General features: G+C 44.0%; 1 protein-coding gene across 1 annotated transcript in view; it reads left to right on the top strand.

Moving 5' to 3' along the window:
- Positions 1–9,668, top strand: part of LOC106583797 (uncharacterized) — a 113,695-nt gene extending 104,027 nt beyond the window's left edge. Inside the window, exon 11 of the mRNA XM_045705647.2 lies at positions 9,432–9,668. Within this exon, the coding sequence (XP_045561603.1) occupies positions 9,432–9,557 (126 nt within the window). The 3' untranslated portion in view covers positions 9,558–9,668. The remainder of the gene's footprint in view (positions 1–9,431) is intronic.
- The last annotated feature ends 636 nt before the right edge of the window (positions 9,669–10,304 follow it).

Raw genomic sequence — 10,304 nt, 5'->3', positions numbered from 1 at the left:
GACTGTATGGTTTGTTTATTCCATGTTTAACTCTGTGTTGTTGTATGTGTCGAATTGCTATGCTTTATCTTGGCCAGGTCGCAGTTGTAAATGAGAACTAATAAGAACTAGCCTACCTGGTTAAATAAAAGGTGATTTTTTTTTTTTTATTATTATTATAAATTAATAAAATATGCGCGCACCATTTTCGTTTGAATTTTTTTTATTTTTTAAACAAGTTATTTTGACTACTACCAATTTTGACTATTTTGTGTATGTCCTTTTACATGAAATTCAAATAAAAATCTATTTAAATTACAGGTTGTAATGCAACAAAATAGGAAAAACGCCAAGAGGGTTGAATACTATTGCAAGGCACTGTAGCAATTGTGATTTTTGTTATCTGTAATGGTTCTAATACATGAGTTACTGTTGTGATCTTTTGGCATAAAGATAAATGCACAGTGCAGACCTTGTGTTCTCGATTCGAATACTCAACAACAACAAGAAAAATTATGCGAGTGCTGGAACAGTCCAAAATGCCAAATTCCCATAGTGTGTGTGTGTGTGTGTGTGTGTGTGTGTGTGTGTGTGTGTGTGTGTGTGTGTGTGTGTGTGTGTGTGTGTGTGTGTGTGTGTGTGTGTGTGTGTGTGTGTGTGTGTGTGTGTGTGTGTGTGTGTGTGTGTGTGTGTGTGGCGCGTGTGTGGACAGATGCATAGTGGAAAACAGACGGGTTGAACAGAACTAACTATTCTGTTGCTGCGGTTCTGAACCTTACATCCAACGAAGGGAAAGATGTTCTGCTCTTCATTCTATAAAAACTGAGGAGGGAAAAACAAATGCTCTTATTTCTTAGGCTGGCTCTAGCCTTTTGGGGGGTCCTAAGCGAGATTTGGTTGACTGACCAACTGGACAACATTTTTTTTACTGGCCCCCGTCTTGACAGCGGAGAGAAAAAAAATGTATGTTTTAAATACATTTCCTGCAATTCTACATATTTTTCCATGGGGAGTAGCGAAAATATTGCAGTTTTTAATAAAAAAAAAAATGTTTTTACATTTTTTTTTTCTTCAGTTTTAAAGGTAATTTCTTACAATTCTACACGTTGCCGTGACTTAAGCCATGTTAATATGATATCTTAGTGAGAATGACTAACAGAATCAATGGTGGACCCCGGGAGGTCAGGGCCTCTGGGCACGTGCGCTGCGTGCCCAGTCAGTACTACAAGAGAAGACACGACTGATGTACAACCAAATGTTTTATTTACTATCTATTCTAACGCTCAACAGTAAGTTGACTGAGTAAAACAAGTTATATCCTTGTGTGTTGCAATGTCACATAGATCATTTAATTTTACATGCATCATTTTTATTCAAATAGGCTAAATACATATATATTAGCCTTGAATATTCAAACGGATGTTAGTATTTTCATTACTTGCGAGAGTATTCGTAAAAAAAATAATATATATATATATATTTTTTTTTTAAACGAATACTCTCGCAAGTAATGAAAATACTAACATCCGTTTGAATATTCAAATAAATAGGCTAAATACATATTTTTTCCAAACAAAAATGAATGAAAATACTATTCAAATAACGGCGTCCATTCCTAACACTGAGCTACAAACAGAGGTTCATTCAGACACTTGCTCTCAGTGATATTCACAACATACACTGAGTGGACAAAACATTAAGAACACCTGCTCTTTCCATGACAAACTGACCAGGTGAAAAGCTATGATCCCTTATTGATGTCACCTTGTTAAATCCACTTCAAATCAGTGTAGATGAAGGGGAGGAGACAGGTTAAAGAAGGATATTTAAGCCTTGAGACATTTGACACATGGATTGTGTGTAATGTGTGCCATTCAGAGGGTGAATGGACAAGACAAAATATTGAAGTGTTTTTCAACGAGCTACGGTAGTAGGTGCCAGACGCCCCGGTTTGTGTCAAGAACTGCAACGCTGCTGGGTTTTTCACGCTCAACAGTGTCCCGTGTGTATCAAGAATGTTCCACCACCCAAAGGACATCCAGCCAACTTGACACAACTGTGGGGAAGCATTGGAGTCAACATGGGCCAGCATCCCTGTGGAACGGCTTTCAACACCGTGTAGAGTCCATCCCCCGACATGTTGAGGCTGTTCTGAGAGCAAAAAGTGGGGGAGGGGGGTGTAACTCAATATTAGGAAGGTGTCCTTAATGTTTTGTACACTCAGTATATAACCCATCATGTGGAAATGAACAGTTTTTTTAGTTTGACTATGAGGAATGCAGTAAACATACACACACCATGAAGTGAATGTCCTCAGCGTGTGGCTCTCTATGCAGTAAAAATAAAATCCAGGTTTATTGGTTGCGTACACAGTTTAACAGATGTTATAGGGGGGGGGGTGCAGTGAAATACTTATGTTACTAGTTCCTAACAACTAATTTGAATTTTTAAAAAAGTATCAAGAACGTTGGGATCAATCCGTTAACAACCCAAATAGCACTGTAACAGTAATCCGAATGCAATGTATACGTATGTACACCGTAAGGATTTACACAAAATAAACTAAGAATGGTATCTACAGTGCCCTTCGGAAAGTATTCAGACCCCTTGACTTTTCCCACATTTTGTTTCCACACTTATTCTAAAATGGCTTCCATTGTTTTTTTCCCCACCCTCATCAATCGACACACAATATTCTGTAATGACAAAGCAAAAACAGGTTTTTAGAAAATGTTGCTAATTTATTAAACATAGAAATACCACATTTACATAAGTATTCAGACCCTTTACTCAGTACTTTGTTGAAGCATCTTTGGCAGTGATTACAGCCTCGAGTCTTCTTGGGTATGACGCTACAAGCTTGGCACACATGTATTTGGGGAGTTTATCCCATTCTTCTCTGCAGATCCTCTCATGCTCTGTCAGGTTGGATGGGGAGCGTTGCTGCACAGCTATTTTCAAGTCTCTTCAGAGATGTTCGATCGGGTTCAAGTCCGGGCTCTGGCTGGGCCATCAATGGCATTCAGAGACTTGTCCCGAAGCCACTCCTGCATTGTCTTGGCTGTGTGCTTAGGGTCGTTGTTCTGTTGGAAGGTGAACCTTCACCCCAGTCTGAGGTCCTGAGCGCTCTGGAGCAGGTTTTCATCAAGGATCTCTCTGTACTTTGCTCCGTTCATCTTTACCTCGATCCTGACTAGTCTCCCAGTCCATGCTGCTGAAAAACATCCACAGCATGATGCTGCCTCAACCATGCTTCACCGTAGGGATGGTACCAGGTTTCCACCAGACCTGACACTTGGCATTCAGGCCAAAGAGTTGAGTTTTGGTTTCATCAGACCAGAGAATCTTGTTTCTCATGGTCTGAAAGTCTTTAGGTGCCTTTTGGCAAACTCCAAGTGGTCTGCCATGTGCCTTTTACTGAGGAGTGGCTTCCGTCTGGCCACTCTACCATAAACGCCTGATTGGTGGAGTGCTGCTGAGATGGTTGTCCTTCTGAAAGGTTCTCCCATCTCCACAGAGGAACTCTAGAGCTCTGTCAGAGTGACCATTGGGTTCTTGGTCACTTCCCAGACCAAGGCCCGATTGTTCAGTTCGGCCGGGCGGCCAGCTTTAGGAAGAGTCTTGGTGGTTTCAAACTTCTTCCGTTTAAGAAAGATGGAGGCCTCTGTGTTCTTGGGGACCTTCAATGCTGCAGAAATGTTTTTGTGTCCTTCCCCAGATCTGTGCCTCGACACAATCCAGTCTTGGAGCTCTACGGACAATTCCTTTGACCTCATGGCTTGGTTTTTGCTCTGACATGCACTGCCAACTGTCTACCTTATATAGACCGGTGTGTGCCTTTCCAAATCATGTCCAATCAATTGAATTTACCACAGGTGGACTCCAATCAAGTTGTAGAAACATCTCAAGGATGATCAAAGGAAACAGGATGTTAGCTTCTTTCTCTCAGCCATCAGCATGCTCACATCTTACACTACACCTCTTTCCATCAGATTGACAGACTAACGTCTATATTTTGACACGTTTATCACATTTCTCTTTGTGCTTTATTTGAGTAAAACACGTTCAGGACAGAGTGTACTGCTCAGACAGATAGTGTGCCCAAATGGCAACCATTTTCCCTATGGGCCCTGGTCAAAAGTAGTGCACTACATAGGGATTAGGGCCCTGGTCAAAAGTAGTGCACTACATAGGGAATAGGGTGTCATTTTGGGACACAGCCACAGGCTCTCTCTGAGCGGCTCTTATTGCGTTGGTTCTTTTAGCAACACCTGCTAATTCAGTTTCCTTTTGAAGGGTTTTGATTGTTACACTCACTGGACAGAAATACAGACACAGCTTCCTGTTGTTTGGAACAAACTAATAGCTCTTCTCCTTAAATCTCCTCTCCTTTTTATTTTCTTCTTCTCCTCTCTGTAAGCTCTCTCTCCCTCTTTTTTTTAATCCTCTTGTCTTTCTTTGTCCCTGCCTCAGCCTCTCTATTATCCTCCTGTCTTTCTCACTTTGTCCCTGCCTCAGCCTCTCTATTATCCTCCTGTCTTTCTCACTTTGTCCCTGCCTCAGCCTCTCCGTTATCCTCCTGTCTTTCTCACTTTGTCCCTGCCTCAGCCTCTCCATTTCGGGCTCTCGAGTTGCGCAGCAATCTAACGCACTGCGTCTCAGTGCTAGAGGCGTCACTACAGACACCCTGGTTCGATCCCAGGCTGTATCACAACCGGCCGTGATTTGGGATAGGGCGGCGCACAATTGTCCCAGCGTCGTCCGGGTTTGGCCAGTGGTAGGCCGTCATTGTAAATAAGAATTAGTTCTTAACTGACTTGCCCAGTTTAAATAAAGGTTCAATTAAAAATACATGAGCGTGTTGGGGATGAATGACTTGTTGTAGCAGTTGAATAACTTGTTGTAGCTCTGGTCATAAGTAGTGCAGTAAATACACTCCGGTTGAATCAACCAGCTATTGACATCAACTATAGAAGTCCTCTTCTCGGGGAAAATGTAGGCCTACACATGTTGCATCAGAGTTATAGTCTATGTAATCTAGATAACTCACCGGCAGTATGAAGTTATGCCTCTCCAGTCCATTGAAATACCAAACCAATACTGAGCCAAGCAGAGTATTTCAATATTCAAAATTTGTCCGCAAAGTACAGTAGGCTATATGGATGAGGAGGTTAGGAAAGATGTATATCAGGTTGTCAAATTCAGTTCCTGGACGGCCGGGAGTTTGCTAGTTGTTGTTATTTCCTTTCAATTTGTGTCCAATTAAGACCTAGACAACCAGGTGAGGGGAGTTCCTAACTAATCAATTAAGACCTAGACAAGTGAGGGGGAGTTCCTAACTAATCAATTAAGACCCTGACAACCAGGTGAGGGGACTTCCTAACTAATCAATTAAGACCCTGACAACCAGGTGAGGAGTTCCTCACTAATCAATTAAGACCTCGACAACCAGGTGAGGGGAGTTCCTATCTAATCAATTAAGACCTAGACAACCAGGTGAGGGGAGTTCCTAACTAATCAATTAAGACCCTGACAACCAGGTGAGGGGAGTTCCTCACTAATCAATTAAGACCTCGACAACCAGGTGAGGGGAGTTCCTAACTAATCAATTAAGACCCTGACAACCAGGTGAGGGGAGTTCCTAACTAATCAATTAAGACCTTGACAACCAGGTGAGGGGAGTTCCTAACTAATCAATTAAGACCTCGACAACCAGGTGAGGTGAGTTCCTATCTAATCAATTAAGACCCTGACAACCAGGTGAGGGGAGTTCCTAACTAATCAATTAAGACCTAGACAACCAGGTGAGGGGAGTTCCTAACTAATCAATTAAGACCCTGACAACCAGGTGAGGGGAGTTCCTAACTAATCAATTAAGACCTAGACAACCAGGTGAGGGGAGTTCCTAACTAATCAATTAAGACCCTGACAACCAGGTGAGGAGTTCCTCACTAATCAATTAAGACCTCGACAACCAGGTGAGGGGAGTTCCTAACTAATCAATTAAGACCCTGACAACCAGGTGAGGGGACTTCCTAACTAATCAATTAAGACCCTGACAACCAGGTGAGGGGAGTTCCTATCTAATCAATTAAGACCTCGACAACCAGGTGAGGGGAGTTCCTATCTAATCAATTAAGACCTAGACAACCAGGTGAGGTGAGTTCCTAACTAATCAATTAAGACCTCGACAACCAGGTGAGGTGAGTTCCTAACTAATCAATTAAGACCTCGACAACCAGGTGAGGGGAGTTCCTATCTAATCAATTAAGAACACGACAACCAGGTGAGGGGAGTTCCTAACTAATCAATTAAGACCTTGACAACCAGGTGAGGGGAGTTCCTAACTAATCAATTAAGAACACGACAACCAGGTGAGGAGTTCCTCACTAATCAATTAAGACCTCGACAACCAGGTGAGGGGAGTTCCTAACTAATCAATTAAGACCTAGACAACCAGGTGAGGGGAGTTCTTAACTAATCAATTAAGACCCTGACAACCAGGTGAGGGGAGTTCCTAACTAATCAATTAAGACATAGACAACCAGGTGAGGGGAGTTCCTAACTAATCAATTAAGACCTCGACAACCAGGTGAGGGGAGTTCCTAACTAATCAATTAAGACCTAGACAACCAGGTGAGGGGAGTTCCTAACTAATCAATTAAGACCTAGACAACCAGGTGAGGGGAGTTCCTAACTAATCAATTAAGACCTAGACAACCAGGTGAGGGAAGTTCCTAACTAATCAATTAAGACCTAGACAACCAGGTGAGGGGAGTTCCTAACTAATCAATTAAGACCTAGACAACCAGGTGAGGGGACTTCCTAACTAATCAATTAAGACCCTGACAACCAGGTGAGGGGACTTCCTAACTAATCAATTAAGACCTAGACAACCAGGTGAGGGGACTTCCTAACTAATCAATTAAGACCCTGACAACCAGGTGAGGGGAGTTCCTAACTAATCAATTAAGACCTAGACAACCAGGTGAGGGGAGTTCCTAACTAATCAATTAAGACCTAGACAACCAGGTGAGGGGAGTTCCTAACTAATCAATTAAGACCTAGACAACCAGGTGAGGGAAGTTCCTAACTAATCAATTAAGACCTAGACAACCAGGTGAGGGGAGTTCCTAACTAATCAATTAAGACCTAGACAACCAGGTGAGGGGACTTCCTAACTAATCAATTAAGACCCTGACAACCAGGTGAGGGGACTTCCTAACTAATCAATTAAGACCTCGACAACCAGGTGAGGGGAGTTCCTAACTAATCAATTAAGACCTAGACAACCAGGTGAGGGGAGTTCCTAACTAATCAATTAAGACCTAGACAACCAGGTGAGGGGAGTTCCTAACTAATCAATTAAGACCTAGACAACCAGGTGAGGGAAGTTCCTAACTAATCAATTAAGACCTAGACAACCAGGTGAGGGGAGTTCCTAACTAATCAATTAAGACCTAGACAACCAGGTGAGGGGACTTCCTAACTAATCAATTAAGACCCTGACAACCAGGTGAGGGGACTTCCTAACTAATCAATTAAGACCTAGACAACCAGGTGAGGGGACTTCCTAACTAATCAATTAAGACCCTGACAACCAGGTGAGGGGAGTTCCTAACTAATCAATTAAGACCTAGACAACCAGGTGAGGGGAGTTCCTAACTAATCAATTAAGACCTAGACAACCAGGTGAGGGGAGTTCCTAACTAATCAATTAAGACCTAGACAACCAGGTGAGGGAAGTTCCTAACTAATCAATTAAGACCTAGACAACCAGGTGAGGGGAGTTCCTAACTAATCAATTAAGACCTAGACAACCAGGTGAGGGGACTTCCTAACTAATCAATTAAGACCCTGACAACCAGGTGAGGGGACTTCCTAACTAATCAATTAAGACCTAGACAACCAGGTGAGGGGACTTCCTAACTAATCAATTAAGACCCTGACAACCAGGTGAGGGGAGTTCCTAACTAATCAATTAAGACCTAGACAACCAGGTGAGGGGAGTTCCTAACTAATCAATTAAGACCTAGACAACCAGGTGAGGGGAGTTCCTAACTAATCAATTAAGACCTAGACAACCAGGTGAGGGAAGTTCCTAACTAATCAATTAAGACCTAGACAACCAGGTGAGGGGTGTTCCTAACTAATCAATTAAGACCCTGACAACCAGGTGAGGGGAGTTCCTAACTAATCAATTAAGACCCTGACAACCAGGTGAGGGGAGTTCCTATCTAATCAATTAAGACCCTAGACAACCAGGTGAGGGGAGTTCCTATCTAATCAATTAAGACCTAGACAACCAGGTGAGGGGAGTTCCTAACTAATCAATTAAGACCTAGACAACCAGGTGAGGGGAGTTCCTAACTAATCAATTAAGACCTAGACAACCAGGTGAGGGGAGTTCCTAACTAATCAATTAAGACCTAGACAACCAGGTGAGGGGAGTTCCTAACTAATCAATTAAGACCTAGACAACCAGGTGAGGGGTGTTCCTAACTAATCAATTAAGACCCTGACAACCAGGTGAGGGGAGTTCCTAACTAATCAATTAAGACCTAGACAACCAGGTGAGGGGAGTTCCTAACTAATCAATTAAGACCCTGACAACCAGGTGAGGGGAGTTCCTAACTAATCAATTAAGACCTAGACAACCAGGTGAGGGGTGTTCCTAACTAATCAATGACTTTTAATTGATCAATCAAGTACATGGGAGGAGCGAACTACCATCCTGGAATGAAGTTTGACACCCCTGCTGTACATGTATAAATGGTGAAGTTGTTCTTTGGTTTTCAACCACATAGGAGACTTATATGTGTCTAGTATCTTTCATTTTCAACAGATAGATGGTGTCATTCTAACGCCAGGCCTGTTACCATCAACTATCAGTACAGTACAGAGTCTTGTAGTTAGTATCTGACGTGAGACAACGTTTGATCTCGGCATCATTGAAACGCAACCAAACCACTAGCCTGCCATGTCCAGTATGAATGGTGCAGGGAGCATCCAGGGGGTCAGTATGTCCGTAGAGAACTGGGCAATGGTCAACCCCTGACTGTGACCGCTCAGCCTGGCACAGCTGGGGAATGCTCTAAGGGGAGGGGGGCGTTAACTTGGCACAATAAATACAGGGGTCTTTTAATCTGGGCTGTGAACCCGCTAAGACAGGCTCTTGTGTCTGTATGCTTCCGTCTGCAGCCATAGAGGAGGGATAGATTCAGATTCCTATCTCTGTCATAATCAGCAGATTGTCAGCGAGGAGGATAGACCGACATCTGTCTGAGAGCTGAATTAGGATACACATTTACACATTTATCTGACGCTGTGTTGTTATAACTCTCCTCCTCTGCTACCTCCCTCCCCATCTCCTCTCCTTTTATCTCGTATTTCTCCCTCCCTCCCTCCCTCCCTCCCTCCCTCCCTCCCTCCCTCCCTCCCTCTCCCTGCAGACTGTGGCCATCCTAGAACAGAGGCTGACTCTGACAGAGGACAAGCTGAAGGAGTGTATTGACAACCAGCATCAGATCAACCTGCAACTCCACCGCAGGGAACCAGACCTCCAACCAAGTGACTAACACCCAACTAGATCTCCAGACCTCCCCCACCAGACCTCCAGATCTCCAGACCTCCCCCACCAGACCTCCAGATCTCCAGACCTCCACCACCAGACCTCCAGATCTCCAGACCTCCACCCCGATCTCCATACCTACCAGACCTCCACCACCAGACCTCCAGATCTCCAGACCTCCACCACCAGACCTCCAGATCTCCAGACCTCCAGATCTCCATACTACCAGACCTCCACCACCAGACCTCCAGATCTCCAGACCTCCACCACCAGACCTCCAGATCTCCAGACCTCCAGATCTCCATACTACCAGACCTCCAGATCTCCAGACCTCCACCACCAGACCTCCTCCAGATCTCCAGACGAAGTGACTAACACCCAACTAGATCTCCAGACCTCCAGATCTCCAGACCTCCACCGCCAGACCTCCAGATCTCCAGACGAAGTGACTAACACCCAACTAGATCTTCAGACCTCCACCACCAGACCTCCACTACCAGACCTCCAGATCTCCAGACGAAGTGACTAACACCCAACTAGATCTCCAGACCTCCAGATCTCCAGACCTCCACCACCAGACCTCCAGATCTCCAGACCAAGTGACTAACACCCAACTAGATCTTCAGATCTCCATACTACCAGAGCTCCAGATCTCCATACTACCAGACCTCCAGATCTCCAGACCTCCACCACCAGACCTCCAGATCTCCAGACCAAGTGACTAACACCCAACTAGATCTCCAGACCCCGCCTC

The sequence above is a fragment of the Salmo salar genome, chromosome 22, assembly GCF_965601325.2.
Source record: "Salmo salar chromosome 22, fSalSal1, whole genome shotgun sequence".
NCBI classification, from domain to species: Eukaryota; Metazoa; Chordata; class Actinopteri; order Salmoniformes; family Salmonidae; genus Salmo; species Salmo salar.
Note: the sequence above shows the minus strand (reverse complement) of the source record. Positions and strands in the feature narration are given on the sequence as shown.